The 16,619-nt window shown below is 45.1% G+C and overlaps 1 protein-coding gene across 1 annotated transcript in view; it reads right to left on the bottom strand.

Moving 5' to 3' along the window:
- Positions 1-16,619, bottom strand: part of LOC135396016 (semaphorin-2A-like) — a 297,361-nt gene that overhangs the window by 198,599 nt on the left and 82,143 nt on the right. The window contains exon 4 of the mRNA XM_064627083.1: positions 15,645-15,696. Within this exon, the coding sequence (XP_064483153.1) occupies positions 15,645-15,696 (52 nt within the window). The remainder of the gene's footprint in view (positions 1-15,644; positions 15,697-16,619) is intronic.

Here is a 16,619-nt window from a genome sequence, read left to right as displayed (position 1 = left end):
GACGGAAGTAGCTTCACAGACCTCAAATGAGTTGTATATATCGCAACTTTTATATAAAGCACCCCTGGAGGAGCGCAAGGGTGATGCGATTTTGTTTACACAATCACGCGGGAACAGCATGTGATATATGATGCGCGCGCGTGCTCGAAGGACATTTGGAACTTCTTGGAAACTGCATAAGCGAACCCTTTGTTTTTGGTTACAGAAAGCTTGTTTCGGCAATGAGCAGGTGATCCGCTTTGACGTGGGCTCATAGGGATATTTTCCTTCAGATAGACTTGTCTCATCAGGCACAACAGTTTGCCTTTGGTTTTAATTCGCGCGACCTCGGAAAACATGATTTACGAGGTGACCGAGTTTCTCGGAGAAAGCCTATTTACATCACCTTGACGCAACATTTTTTCGCTAGGGCCCGCCACGACGGGTGGAAGTGCGTTTTTGATATTAAATGTTGGGGCATGTCTCAAGGTGACCCAATTTCTCAGAGAAGGCCTATTTACATCACCTTGAAACAAACGCAACATTTTCTTCGACGTTGATAAAACAAAGCGCACCATTCTATAGTATAAACTCATTTCGGCCATGAGGTGCATTTTGATATAAAACAGGTGGCCCCATCGTGTTCGAACATGCAGCCGACTCATCCTCAAGGTGACCCAATTTCGCGGAGAAAGCGAAATATGTTTACACCACCTTGAAACATACACAACATTTTCTTCGACGGCGATAAAACAAAGCTCACCATAGAGTTCTCATTTTGACCATGACGGGTGGAAGTGCGTTTTGATATTAGACAGATGGCCCCAACGTGGCCTCATACTCAAGGTGACATGATTTACGACCGTGTGGAAAAAAGCGAGTCCCAACGTGTTGGCGCATGTAGCGTGGATGCTGGTTTATAAACCACGCGATCGCCTCAGGGGGGGAACAGTCTGCTTTCACTCGCTCCACAAGTAAGTTATTCCCTTTACTTGTTGCACATTTCTTACGGATCCATTTATTTTCAGTGCCTCGGTGTGTATTCTGCTTTTTTTATCCTCACGATATCGAGGATGAATCGGACGACGATTCTCGGGACGATGCACCTCCTACACTGTCTGCTCATGTGATGCGATCGCACCCCGACGTGGATACATCCTTCCTGCCCGTCTTCCAGACTGACGCCGCATTTAGAGGTATCGTCAAAAGATACGTGCTATTGGCATCTGTTCACGATCAGGGAGTAGAGGATTTGCGACAATATTTAATGAGTCACTTTCACGATATGCAATATATAGAGCGCAAAGAATACCCTTTATGTTTTGCATTTGTTCCGATGTTATAATGGTGAGAGAAACTCGGGGGGAGATAATCGCACACATCGCCCACTTTATGGCATTTGCTCGCGAAGTCCACAGCGATGGAGCCATCGCGAATACCCTAATGGACGCGATTCAGGAGTCCACGGGGCGCGTCGAAAATTATCAGCGGGAAGGGAGCGGGTTCGTGTCCACCGACGTCCAAAACGTTCAAATATGTATTTCCGCGGTGAAAACTAAAAAATTCGGATGCAAAGGGGCACTTCCTGATCATTTGGCTAAGCGCAGGAACGTGCTGACGAATATTAATTTACCAGCACGTAAGGAGGGTGAGTGTTTTAAATACAATCCGCTCGCCCTCCTGCACCTGCAGGAAAGGAATTCGTGGAAAAAATGTGAAAACTACGCAGCGGAGTACTGGTGGCCTAGTCGATTCCCTGTTTCCTACTCTGATCTGGATGAATTTGAAGACAAAAACAAGATATCCGTGTACGTATACCAGTACGTCGATCAGGGAGTGCACGTGTCGCGACCTCCAAAACTCGAGTATGAAAAGAAAATTCACTTATTGGCTATAGATGAAGATTTTTTCGGAATCAAGTCTCTCGAGCGGTTACTGATGAGAGACAATAGGCGTTTCGTATGCGAGCGTTGCACGCGCTCTTTCCTGAAGGAAGAGAGCATGGCGAAACATCGTCGCCTGTGCGTGGACGTAAACGAAATCATATTGGGATTTTGCGAACCGGGCAAAAACAGTACAACCAGCGTACTCGCGCCCAGTGGAGTTGGCATGCAACGTCACGTCACCTCGAGCTTCTGTGCCGTGCTCGTGCGCACCCACGACTCGAAGGTGATGCGAAGATTCCGCTAGGCAGTGCTTCAGAGCTTTGATGGAAATGCGGGACGAGAAGGTCGCCTTGAACGCCTGCCTCGCGGAAATGGTGCTGAATGATGAGCAACGAGCACGGCACAGAACTGCCACCCACTGCACGTACTGTGGGCGGGAGTTCGCGCAAAATCTACCCAGTGTCCGGCACCACGACCATTCCAAGCGTTGTACTGCTGGCGAGACAAATTACATCGCGACGCTGTGCAACCCCTGTAACGTGGCGTGCACGACGCGGGAAAAACTGCCCATCATGGTGCACAATCTGGCCTACGATTTTGGCGGACTGCTGCGGGAATTCCACCTTCTCGGGTGGAAGCGAGCTCCCTTCATCGTGGCCAGTTCCATGGAAAAAATCCGATCGTTCGAAATTGGCACCTTCCTATTCAGAGATACCATGCAGTACCTAAATTCATCGCTGGGAGAGCTCGTGGAAACCGTCAAATCCATGGGGGGCGCAGAGGCGTTCCAATGCCTGAAGCAGGTATTTGGAGACGACTACAAAATTTTGCTTCGTAAAGGTGTATTCCCGTACAGCCACGTTAGCTCGTTCACGGTCTACGACAGATTGGCTCTGCCGGTAAAATCCGCCTTCCGAAACGATCTGACGGGGGAGGATATAAGCGACGAAGGCTATCAGTACGCGCTGCACGTATTTGAACGTTTTGGATGCTCGAATCTGAGGGATTATAATGCATTGTACCTGAAAACGGATGCCCTGTTACATGCTGACGTAATGCAGCACTTCCGGCGCCTGTGCTACGACACGCGTGGTTTGGAATTGCTTCATTGAGTTTCTCTGGCATCCTATTCGTGGCAATGCGCTCTAAATTACACGCAGGCAAAATTGGAGTTAATCATCGATGAGGACATGTACAGAACCATCGAATCGGGTGTTAGAGGCGGGCTCTGTCAGGCGAGCAGGCGTCATTTACGGGCTAACAACCCGCTGTGCAGTGGCTACGATCCCGGTAAAGAGGAGGTGTACATATCGTACATAGATTGCAACAATCTTTACTGATTCAGTATGATAAAGCACCTGCCCGTCGGCGATTTCGAATGGGTCGAGGATTTTAGCTCTGTGGATTTTATGCGTCACCCCACAGATTCGGACGTGGGATACGTGTACGTGTGCGATTTGGAGTATCCAAAATCTATCCACGCGCTGACGCAGTACTTCCCCCTGGCTCCCGAGAAGGCGGTCGTCCCGAAGGAATGGCTCTCACCATTCCAGCGAGGGCTCCTCGAAGAGTTAATGTATCAGCCCGCGAACAGCAAAAAGCTGCTGCTCACGTGCAAGGACAAGGTCGAGTACGTAGTTCATTACGCCCTGCTCGCGCTCTATTGTAGACTGGGCATGAGAGTGAGAAAAATTAACCAATTCTAAAATTTCGTCAGGCACCATTCCTGCGTCCCTACATCGAGGACAATGTTGCCAGACGCGTCGCCTCGAGCACGACGTTCGAGAAAAATTTCTATAAAATCTCAAATAATGCGGTCTTCGGGCGTACGCTGCTAAATAAATTTAATATGCGGGATATTCGAGTAGCCTTCGATGAAGAGACCGCGAGTCGCCTCGGAAGTCGGGCGGAATGCGCGCGAATGGAAATTTTGTCTCCCGATTGCGTCATGTACGAAATGCGCAAAAGAAAAGTGCGATGCGATTTCCCCCTGCAGATTGGCTTCACGATTTTAGAACTGAGTAAGTTAACCATGTACTCGTTCTACTATGAAACCCTGTTGAGTAAGCTCACTTGTCCAGTGATTACCTGCTACTTTGAGACGGACTCTCTGATCCTTGGACTATTCTGCAAGGACTACGAAGATCAGTTACGTGCGATCGCCGACGACCATTTAGACTTGTCTTCCTTCGATCGTGATCATCCGCTGTACAGCGAGAGGAACCGCGGTAGACTTGGCGTGTTCAAAAGTGAAACGGGTAGCGTACCCATCGAGGAAGTAATATGCTTGAAAGCCAAAATGTATTCCATCAAATTAGCCGGGGGAAAACAAATTGCAAGAGCTAAAGGGGTCAAAAAGAACATTGTGCGCAAACACCTCCTCCATGATACGTACCACGATACCCTATTCAAGCACGCCAGCGTATCGCACGAACAGGTGTCAATAGTGGGAAAGAAACAGTGCATGTACACCATCAGAAATGTGAAAAGAAGTCTGATGGCGTACGACGACAAATGATACCTCTACAATGACGTGGACTCCTATCCGTACGGAAGCTGCGAATGTGGTAAGCTCGAGTGGATGACGAGATAGCGGGATTTCACCCGGCATTCTCTCCCCCACTGCACAGATAATGCAGTGGATGAGTAGGAGCAGCATCATTTGGACTGCGTCACTGGAAGGATGTGGTACCTCGTTCTCTTCTCGCTCATCTCGTGCGCGCTGGCGCTTGACGCCGGCAACTGTACTGCGAGCATCAAGCTGGAGAAGGATAAGCACACGTACGCGCACGAATTCCCCGGCGACATCTTGGCCATCAGAGAGTGGCACGTGGTACCTATGCGGTCCGGCATTAACCTGAATAGGAATACTGAATCGCTGCGTACGTGCCTTCACTCGCTGGACGTGAGCGACAGCTACGAAGATATCCAGTGCACGCGGAAGTGCCAGCTCACGAAGGACGAAATTTTTCTCAGCCACTGTCCCGGAGACGACTACATGATCCGTCACTTCCGTGGAACCACACCCAGCATCAAAGGAATCAATCTCTCCAAGACCACCATGCTTTTCCTCAAACATGTACTCATAAACGTTGAAAGGTATTTTTTTTCCCTGTCCGTTTGATCTCGTAAAGCTATCTGAGATAGAGATACCCAATTGGGTTAGAACCATCTGAAGCCACTGCCGAACGATCGGCGCACCATCTGGCGGGCGCCGGTGAAGGCTATGTTCAGTAGGCCAATCAGGACCTGCTAGCCATTATGGTGGGGCTTAGCGCGGGCAAATCGGCATGAAGAGATAGGTAAGTTTGAACATCCGAGATAAAGCCGCAGCGGAGTCGCTGCCATCTTGCGGGCACTAATGAAAGCTATGTTCAGCAGGGCCTAGTCAGCCAATCAGTGCGCTTAGAACGGGGCAATCGGTAGGCTTAAACGGGGGACGGCCAATCAGAGGGCTTAGAAAGTGTGGGAAATGTAGAGAGTGATCAGTAGGCTTAGAATGGACCAATCAGCGGAGTCGGTTAATTAGCATAATGGGGCGGAGCTGTGCTCAGCAATACGCATGCACGAATCAGCGTGAAGTGGGCAGAGCCGAGTAATTAGCAGGGGCGAGTAATTAGCAGGGGCGGAGCTACAGTCAACCAATCAATGATCAGTAGGCTTAGCACAGGCCATTCAGCGTGAACTTAGCGGAGCCAAGCCAACTAATTAGCATAAAGGAGCAGAGCTACGATTTACCAATCAATGATGAGTGGGGGGGCTTGGCGTGGACCAATTAACGTCAAGTGGGCGGGGCTAATGGCAGCCAATGAGATGGCTTTGGATTTGGCTTGTGTTGGATTACAAGTGGAGTGTGTTGGCTTAGAACGGGATTGTGTTGGCTTAGACCTGGATTTTGACTTAGAATTGGATTAGAATTGGCCATCTTGGATTAGAAAAAGGATGTCGTTGTTTAGCATGGTTATTATACAGTATTAATCTATACTACTCACGTTCCTAGTCCACAGTGGAAACAAAAAAAGTTTTCATCCCAAGAGTTGCATCGTCTGAAAGCCAATGTCGTAATCCTGTGCGGAAAGTGATCTGTTATTACGACCTAGTTCGCGCTTGCTTTGTGTTGAGACGCCACGTGCACTCTGGGAGAAACTCGTGCCCTTCATGCTCCAGAAGATGGAAGAGGCCGGTAGCCATTTTTAGAAAGGGCTACCGAAAAGATAGCGCATAGGGCTACCGATAGAATAGACAAGGCAAGCCCGTGCAACCAATAATATCTAAATAATTATAAAAAATAACCTTACAATATGAGAAGCCACATTTCGACTTATTGATTTTTTGCTATAGTAGTTCCATTCTACCGAGTTGGCGGCGCTGTTGCACCATCTGACGTCATTTGTTTATCAACAGGGATAGGTCTATTGGCCACGTCAATCCAGACTGGTGGCGGTTACCGCTAAACGCCGCATTTTGGCGGGATGATAAGTTCCCCTCGGGAATACTGCTTTAACGTACTTTAACGTTGTTTAGCACGGTTATTATACAGTATTAATCTATACCACTAACGTGAATGAAGACACGAAAGCGACTAAAAACGTAACCTCATTTGTGTGTACAACTGATACAACAGGACTTGCTCTCGGGCACGTTGGTGACTAGACATGATGATAAAAAACAAAGCGCGAAAAGACACGGGGGTAGAGGCAGTCGGTGTGTGAGCAAAACTTCTGTGTCATTGTTATCGGAGGAGAGGAGGATGTTGTCGAGGCGGTAGCGATTGTGTCTGGCTGAGCTCGTGCGCTCATGGGTCGAGGTGGGGTCACTGGTTTGGCGGCTGTGCGCCTGCGTACTGTGGTTGGTGCTCTGGTTTTTATGTGTCATTAAACTGTTCGTTGGCGTAGCGCCTGTCTCGTCTTCTCTTCTTCCGTAGTGTCTTTTCGCGCTTTGGTTTTTAGCTTCATAATTCATACAAAGAAGCCACTCGTGACTTTCGTGAAGGAATATGACTTTGTGAGACGGCGGTGTTCTCCGCCCCGCACTGTTTCGGTTTCACTATGTACACCAACATCATGACCACGTCACGGTAACGTTTATTCGGTAGAGGTCTATTCGCACTACATGCTTTATGCTTGGTGCGTTCCCTTTGCTTTGTGCTCATTGGTACCAACAGGGGACAAAAAAGATGAACACTCTGTGAGAGGTAAGACGCTATATCAGTGGACCAACGAATTGGTATTTTGTTGCGGTGTTTGGTTGGTGGGTATTTCGCGAGCGCGAATGAGGGTGACCGCGGTTATTCCTCCTCTCAAAGCCTTTATAGTGCATTATTTCGGCACATGAAGTCCGAACGATTAAGCAAAAGAACCTGCGTAAGCCCAAAAGAACCTGTCAGTGCCTCGCTAAGTTCATCGAGTTCATTCTTTGAACGTTTCATGCTGCAGAAGAGTCTAAAAAAATGTTTTTCAGTAAGCTGTTTACTCTCATTGCCCCTTCTATTGCTCACTCTAATGGAGCACATTGTGGACAGCAGCTCCTAGAGGCAGGTTATATTATTGATTGTAGAGTGTAGAGTGTTCGGCAAATGTCCGAGCTCCTCAATGCACCTTATTTAGTTGACTAGTACCGGTGAAATACGTATTGAAGCTGGTGTGCACCTGTGCCGAATGATCCTGATCCCAAACAGTGCAGACTGATTACACCGAATAACAGCAGGAGAGCTGCAATCACACGGATAACACGAACATAACAGGTTATATGAGACCCATCAATACGATAAATTATGTCACGCATATGCTTTGCGGAGACTTGCTATGCAGTTCTGCGGGAGAACCAGAAGGTTGCACCAGTGATTCATCCAGATCCCCTTACACCCCCGTAAATACCCGGCAACACAAGTAAGACAAGTAAGTTGCCGGCAAAAAAGTATCTTTTTTTTATCCGTGTACCGCCAACAGTAGGCTTCCCTGACAATTTCAGCTTTAGACACATGCCTGGAATGATATGTTAAGCGGATATGACGTAACTAGAATAATAGACCCCCCCACCCATTTGTTTGCAATACCCAGCCGTGCTTGGGATTCTGCATATACCACTGGGTTGCACGTAGGAATTGCTTGTGTCACAAGCATCCGTCGAATATAAACCTAATAGTGACGACTGAAATATGGCAATCGGCGAAAAAGCCAGACAGCGGCAGGGTTTGAACTACGCATCTCTTATAATATAATAATAATAATACTAACTTTATTTTGTCCAAAATTGGACCCAGAGTACTGGGAAAAAGCTACACTGGGTAGCTTGACGAGTCCCAGTCCCTGCGCCTCACACAGCGGAACATACAAATACATGTAGAAAATACGTACAAATGGTATTCAAACGCGAAGAACAGAAACGGAAACAGCAGACATAAATACATTTCAATACCATACGTGAATAATTAACACTGCAGGGTTATATTTAGAAATGTTAAATCCACAATGACAGTAATAACAAGTATGACAATAACAGCAATAACAATAATGACAAGAATAGAAATACAGTAATATGGGGTTAGTGGTTATGCACCAATAAAAAGGAGTTTCATATTTTGGACGCTTGTATATTATCTTGTATATTATTGTATATTATCTTTATTGGCGATCTCTCCTTGAGGGTTGTTGTGTGTCCGATTGTTCGTGTGTTTCAGCCTCAGAACAGTCACTTTCATCGTGGTAGTAGTAACAACTGGCTAACATCATATTATCTCAGAATTTCTACAAGCCGTATCTGTGTTGTCTTCCTTTTACGTCCAAAAATGTTCGTTAGTGAATTGTTTGTTACAAATCGTCGCAAATTTCGTGAGCTGTTTCGTCATCGAATGCAACTCAATTTGGCTTTTACAGCTCAGTGGCGTTACGCCTTGTGACAAGTTGACTCTCTCAGATGCTGTCACTGCGGTGCTCTAGAGCATCTGGAGCACATTTTTCTTAATTGCCCACACTACCAACTTTCACGAACCGCACTCATCGGGTCCCTTAGTCAGCTGCACTCTCGCCCCTTCAGCCTATCCAAATTGCTCGGTCCCTGGCCGAATCCAGCCCACCAGCGCTCTGCGCTGAGAGCTCTTTTGAACTTTCTGGACACAATCGAACTTCGATCCATATTGTGCAGGAGCTTATTCATTATTTCATTCCCCACATTACCACCAGCAGTGGGGTAGAGTATGATTGTATCTCATTACGGCCGATGTCTCAATCTCAATACGGCCGATAATCCTTTAATCCCCAAGTGTCTCATTACGGCCAAAGTCTAAATACGGCCGAAGATGTCTCATAACGGCCAAAAGTCAAAATGTGTATTGTAACGTGCATTGACATGCAATGTTGCTGCCAGGTATGGATATACATTCCAGAGGGTATAAGCCATGCAGTGTGCCCTTAGGGCCCTTATCATATATATAAACATCAGTGATGGCCACTAACTACTTCTACAGTAGTTTAACTATAACTACTAACTACTTTGCGATTGAGTAGTTTAACTAGTAGTTCAACTACTTTTCAGGGGAGTAGTTAAAACTACTTCTTTAACTACTGCAATGTAGTTTAACTACATCTATAACTACTTAACGTTTTCCATCAACACCAAACCCTTGTAGTGTTCTTGGAGACCTAAATATGAAACACAAGCAATGATAAACTTTGGCTCAAGCCATTGCTACGATCGTCAAATAGAAAGCTTGCGGCGAAATTCTTTCTGTGCCTACGCGATAAACTAAATTGCAGAATTATTTCACAGCAAATGGGGCTTCACCAGTGATGGCCACTAACTACTTCTACAGTAGTTTAACTATAACTACTAACTACTTTGCGATTGAGTAGTTTAACTAGTAGTTCAACTACTTTTCAGGGGAGAAGTTAAAACTACTTATTTAACTACTGCAATGTAGTTTAACTACATCTATAACTACTTAACGTTGTCCATCAACACCAATCCCTTGTAGTGCTCTTGGACACCGAAATATGAATCACAAGCAATGATAAACTTTGGCTCAAGCCATTGCTACGATCGTCAAATACAAAGCTTGCGGCGAAATTCTTTCTGTGCCTACGCGATAAACTAAGTTGCAGAATTATTTCACAGCGAATGAGGCTTCACTAGACAAGCATTAAAAGTGAAGATTTAGTACACATGCACGACACAATTGTTCTGCACCTCCCTTCTCATCAAAGCTCCGCAAAGCTTGCGGCAAAATCGGAAGTAGTTGGCGCCTTCATTAACCTAACTACTGTAGTTAACTACTTAAAATAGTAGTTTAACTAGTAGTTGCCACTACATTTCTGCAAGTAGTTGATAACTACTTTTTAACTACAATCAGGTAGTTTAACTAGTAGTTTAACTACATGTAGTTAACTACTTGCCATCACTGGGCTTCACTAGACAAGCAATATTTATTTATTTATTCACATACCCCAAAGGCCATACCCTGGGGGACACCAGATGATACGTGACAAAAGGACGACGAATGGTTGTTCACGAAAGTGGACTGGAGGCGGTCAGTTAAGAACATATGAATCCAGGAGAGAACATGTGCATCAAGGCCTAGTTGTGAGAGTTTTACCATTAATCTAGCGTGCGGTACATAATCAAAGGCTTTAGCAAAGTCCAGGAACACGGCATTTGTTTGAGTAGAACTGTCCATATTTGTGTGGAGGTCGTGGATAAAACCAGCTAGTTGTGTTTCACGCGAGAAATTTTTACGGAAGCCATGCTGGCAGGGGGAAAAGTAAGCATTTGACTCTAGGAAGTTGATTACCTGCGAATATATAATGTGTTTCATGATTTTGCAGGGGACGCTGGTAATGGAGATTGGTCTATAGTTCAGCGGTGAATGAGTGACACCCCTTTTATGCACTGGTATTATCATTCCCCGACGCCAGTCTTCTGGCAGAACTGAACTATTAAGTAGGAAAGGAGTTGCCTCAGGACAGAAGTCGCCGATATTTGAACATAGACTGTTCTTTTTCTGGGGACCGTCCTCATCATTGGCATGGTATTTAAAGGGTTAGGTGTGACGTGTTTAAAGATTCATGCGAATTGTCCCTTTAAACCATGCCAATGTTGAGGACGGTGCCCAGAAGAAGAATAGTCTCCGTTCGAAATATCGGCGGCTTCTGTCCTGAGGCAACTCCCTTCCTCCATCTCTACCGGTTCGCTGGATTTCTACCCATCTATGAACTATTAAGTGATTGTTGGAATATTGCAGCAAGAAATCTGCTCGAGTGAGCCTTTGTGTTTTTAAGAATTTTGCTGTTTATTCTATCGAAACCAGCAGAGGAGGGAACCTTGATGGAAGAGAGAATCTTTTCAATGCCAGCAGGAGATATCGCCATCGGTGACATGCTATTGAAGATGGATGTGGGAGGCGCGGCAGGGGGAGTTCTGTCTTCGTTGGCGAACACGCTTGCGAATGCGTTATTGAAGATAAGAGAACATTGGTTATCTCAAAATTACCCTCATGATCTTTGAGTTGGATGTTTACCGATGGAGATTTTGGGTTTATAACTTTGTAGAATGCTTTGGGGTTGTGCTTCAAGAGTTTAACGAGGCTCTCGCCATAGAACATGCGTTTCGAAGAAGTCACCAATGATTTGTATTTCCGGGCGCACCCTTGATATTTTAGCAGTGATGATGCAGACTTAGAGCGCTTAGCAAGCCTGTACAGACGTTTCTTTTTACGGGCGAGCAGTTTGATTTCATGATTGTACCATGGGTCATGACAATGTGTCTTGATGAGAATGGAGGGTATATAGGCTTCAATAAGTGCATTCATCTTGGACTTGTATAAATATCAGTATCCGCGACTGTCCGTAGTTCAAAATTAGCGAGAAAGTTGTAACGGTAAAAGTTGTAACGGTAAGTTGTAACGGTAAAAAAGAAAGTACGCCAAGTAATTGGATAATTCAGAATTTATTTGGTCGTAGTTACCGTTATCGTATAATCTTATGCGTTTGCACGAGGAACGACGGGGCACGCTGGGGACAGATATTGTAAAGTGTAGCACTTTGTCGCCACTCAAGGCGCATGGAGAAAATACAGAACCTACTATATCTGGGTCGTTAGGGAGGATTAGGTCTAGGATGTTTGATGAGGTGGGAGCTACACGGGTGGGTTCATGAGCCACCTGATGAAGTTCAAACACATCACACAAATCAATGAAAGAACGTTCTTCACTGCCAGAGGCTGAGGTGGATCTCCAATTAATTGAGGGGTAGTTGAAATCACCAAGAAGAATAACCTTTGAATTTTGGAATTTGTGAAATATATGATGTAGTGATTTGTGTAATTCTAGGATGAATGCATCACAGCGATAGAAGGTAAAGCCAGGACATTCTGCTAACAGCTCACTGTCTCTTATATCCGGCGATAACCAAATTTCAGTAAGTGCAACAGGGTCACATTCACAGGATTGCAACAAACTACACAAATCCTTACTCTTTGGAATAAAACTGCGGACGTTACAAAAAACAACAGATAAAGCATGTGCGGTAGTACAGTGGTGGGAAACAGAACAGATCAGCTATGGTGTACGTTCAACAACCTGTTTTAAACATTGTTTTAAAGCAACCTGTTTTAAAGCATTAAAAGTGAAGATTTAGTACACATGCACGACACAATTGCTCTGCACCTCCGCTCTCATCAAACACGTAGCTCAAGGTAAAAGTCGGAAGCACAATCGTGCCGTAAAGGTTGCGGCAAAATCGGAAGTAGTTGGCGCCTTCAGTAACCTAACTACTGTAGTTAACTACTTAAAAGAGTAGTTTAACTAGTAGTTGCCACTACATTTCTGCAAGTAGTTGATAACTACTTTTTAACTACAATCAGGTAGTTTAACTACATGTAGTTAACTACTGGCCATCACTGATAAACATATTGTGTGACAATCAGTATGTTATCATACCACAGCACAATGCAGCATATTGTGTAATGTGTACACCCCAAAGGTACTGTTGATGTTGCTGTGAAGCAGCAGGCTACTAGGTGGAGTTAGCTGCTTGTGGAGAGCTAGATGAACATCGGCTTTGTTGTGACGTTTTTTGGAGACATCCTACAGTCATTGGCCAAGAAGGAACACCTATCTCAGTCGACGTCAGTTTATTTCCATTCGCTTTACAATGGTACAATTCTTGCTTCTGGAATGAGTAGACCTGCAATAAGCAAAGAGCAACTGTGAATAGGCTAGAATATTTAAAAAAACAGGCATTATTGACTCTACATGGCTGGTTTTAACGTGCACAAGCTGCATACATGTTGATATGTGTCTGTTATTTCATACAAGGCTAACATAAACCTTCATCTAGACAAAAAAAGAAAGAAAAAATGTGACTTCCAGGTAAACACAATGCATAACCATGAGATGAATTTAGTTGCATTAGTTAATTCACTTAATGTAAACATGTGAATATGAAACAGTGATACATTACAATTCATGAAATGATGCATGCATGACTTTCCTTTTCTCGTTTCTTCTTATAAAAGTAGTGCACGAATTAACTCTCGTGCACTACTATACACAATTTTTCACTTCACAACAGAACCGTATGACACAATTGGTAATCTTAACAGCTCGCCTCTTCAGCCAAGACTCCATGGGCAGCAACATCCTGTTAGCCATGTTTTTTTTTTTTTTTTGGAATCCTTCGCGTACCCACATAACATGACTGAAATGGAAAATAGCTATAAATAACAATGTACTTAAATGACGTCCTCTTGAAATATTTATTGTAATCAGATATGCTTTTGCGCTTAGTACAGTGCAAAAGCCTGCGTAACATTTGCAAGCAATTCGAGGAGATCAAGTATGCCGACTTGTGCGTTTATTTTTGAACAAATATGACGACAAATTTTAACAAATGAAATATGGCTCACAATGATAAATGCTGCTGTACGGTGCGGCATTATCGGTGTCTTAACTTCGAATGAATTTGTTGTTCCTAAACGCGCAACGAACAACAAACGGTGCAAATCTACTAACACATACCCACCTACATCTATTACAGGCACTTCGGCTGTTTTGATTCAGTCAAATTACTCGTATGAGAATGCAACTATGTGTGGATAACACACTGCTAAGCCAGACAGTCTACGAAAGCATAACTCACCAGAATTCTTTGTTCTCGGTCTTGGTCAACACAGCGCGATATACAGGGTGTGTGCAGAAAAACATGACCCGCATTTAGGCACATAGGTTGTTGCCTACCTAACTAACGAACTTCCGGTGGCGCACGATGGCGCATTTGTGCGTGCGAAATCTGCAGAAAAATCGTGGAAGCCATACTCAGCTTAAAGAATAGACGGAGCAACGGAAACTTCGACCTCCGTGCATCAGAATACGGCAACATGGCGGACGCAGGAGAGTTATGTTCAAGTACCGCTAGGGGAACTATCGGTGCAGAAACCGAAACGATGTCCCACATGGATGTTCATCGGTAGTACCCCTAGCGGTGCCTGCACATAACTCTCCTGAGCCTGCCATGCACTACCATGCACTCTCATGACCGCCCTATTCTAATGCATGGAAGCCGATGTTTTCGCGCTCTGTTTTACGCTAGTGGGGGAGAAGATCATGGTCATAGGTCATGTGGCTCCTGGAGCTCCCAGTGGGCTCCCTTGTGGAGTACTTTTCAGAACACACACACAGTTCGCTCACAGAACCAACGAGTAGGATGTTGGTTGAATACTGAGAGAAAATGGCGTAACACATACAAATATCGTGTGACACATATGACAATAAAAACATTTTTCACGAGGGATGCATGAAACACTGTCGCAATATTGTGTGCATGAACCATTGTGTGTGACACAAGCCGTGGGGGCACACCGCCTCGGACACATTTTGGGAAGCATAAAAGCACAGTATATACACAGCTAATATGGTGGATGCTTCTTTTTTCTTTTTGGCCGTTATGAGACATCTTCGGCCTAATGAGACTACCTTCGGCCGTATTGAGACTTTGACCGTAACGAGACTTTGGGGATTAAAGGATTTTTGGCCGTAATGAGATGTTACCATCGCCTCTGGCGATGGAACTCCCCATTCATTATCTTAAAATAAAGTTGCTGTTGTTGTTGTATGGCCGATTAGATAAAAAGCATGCGCTAATTGGTGGTTACTCGTGGTGGTCGTGCCGAAGAGTGGTGGGTTCCAATCCTACCACCAGCTGCGTTTTCCGACAGACTTTCCAGATGAACGTCTGCATAGTTTACCATGAAGTCGGCCCAGGACGTATACTAGCGCTTCTGTCCCCCACAACTTCCTGTTGCCCACTCTCCACCTATTCACGTCTGTACGCCGCTGATCGCCACAATTGCTTCGTGGTGCTAACACGGAATAAAAACATTTAAAGGAAGTACACGTAGTCAGAAATATATTCAAATTAGTTCTGGAGCACTTGGTATTTGATTCCAATCACTGCGCGATTCAAAGCAGTTTCCGCTGCATGTCGACTGACCGTTTCGCGTCAGCAATAGACATACATATAACTCACTGCACGTAGACAATGCGATAAAGTAAGGAAAAACTGTCGCAAAAGTAGAGCATCATTTCAGGACTCAAAAGGTTGAGTGGCACCGATCCATGCTGTTTTTAACTTGGCCACCGTCACCTATAAAGGTTTCGCGAACCCCGCGGAGTAGCCGTGAAGTAGAGTGAAGCTTCCAAAACTGAGTTTGGGAGGATGCAATAGTGAAGACGCAAAAAAACAATTGATGCGAGGCATAACAACGGCGCTAGTCGAGAATGATACGTACGTCGCACTTGGTTCCGTTGATGCTATTCAAGTTGAGTCGGAACACCTTATCCCTGTAAGTAGAACGAAGAGGCATTAGGGCAAAGTAAATCTAGAAAGGGAATATAATCGCATGTTCGCATGATGCTCCGAGCGTCCGGAATTTGCCATCTAGAACTTTTTTCGCAGGGTCTGAATCGATCTAGCAGCGGGTTGCCCAACTACATGCGATGTCATCACATCCGCACTGCAAGGGTGGCGAGGGCCCGCATTTGTTGGGACGTCGAAATGGGTCGCGATCTTCCGCTAATTTCAGAGTCTCAAGTAGAAGCTTGAGCTGTGTAGGTCTAATTTGGTTACGCACGAAAACAACTCTCAACTGAGAAATTGTTGGGAGTATTAACTCTAAATCAACGTAACGTCTGTGTTTCTTACTACTTTTGATTCGAGAAATTCAGTACATCCGTCGAAAGCCAAACATAAGCAGTGCTACAATCGCGCATTTTTGCCTATTCACGGTAAATGCTCCCTGTAACTCATCATCATTTTGGGGGAAGGGAATCTTACACAGGATCGCACTTTCTGACAAATGCCATTCAGCCTTCCTGTGGCACGTTCCGGTACACTCTCACAAAGAAACCGGATAGTAGGAGTCAAAAATCGTCAAATTTATTTTTTACCCTCATTTTAAGCGGTGTTTGATACATGTTATTCTATGGGCTGTTTGGCTGTATCCTTATAATACCGCTTGCTGCACCCAAAAATACCACATAGTATGCGTCAAACCTGAGCACCTTAGACGTCACGTGACCTCAAAAGCAAAAAGCTGTAAAGGCAATGGCTGCAATTCTGAAATGACCCGCAATGCGGTTTTCCGGCGGCTGTTCAGGAAACGGGTATGTGGTTCCCCATTGCCAAAAGCATCAGAAAGCAGTTTCAGAGCCGTAGCCGGAAAATCGGATTGCCTGTCATTTTTGCATTGCACCTATTGCCTGCC

The sequence above is a fragment of the Ornithodoros turicata genome, chromosome 5 (assembly GCF_037126465.1).
Source record: "Ornithodoros turicata isolate Travis chromosome 5, ASM3712646v1, whole genome shotgun sequence".
In the NCBI taxonomy this organism is placed as follows: domain Eukaryota; kingdom Metazoa; phylum Arthropoda; class Arachnida; order Ixodida; family Argasidae; genus Ornithodoros; species Ornithodoros turicata.
This window is presented reverse-complemented; position numbering and strand designations above follow the sequence as displayed.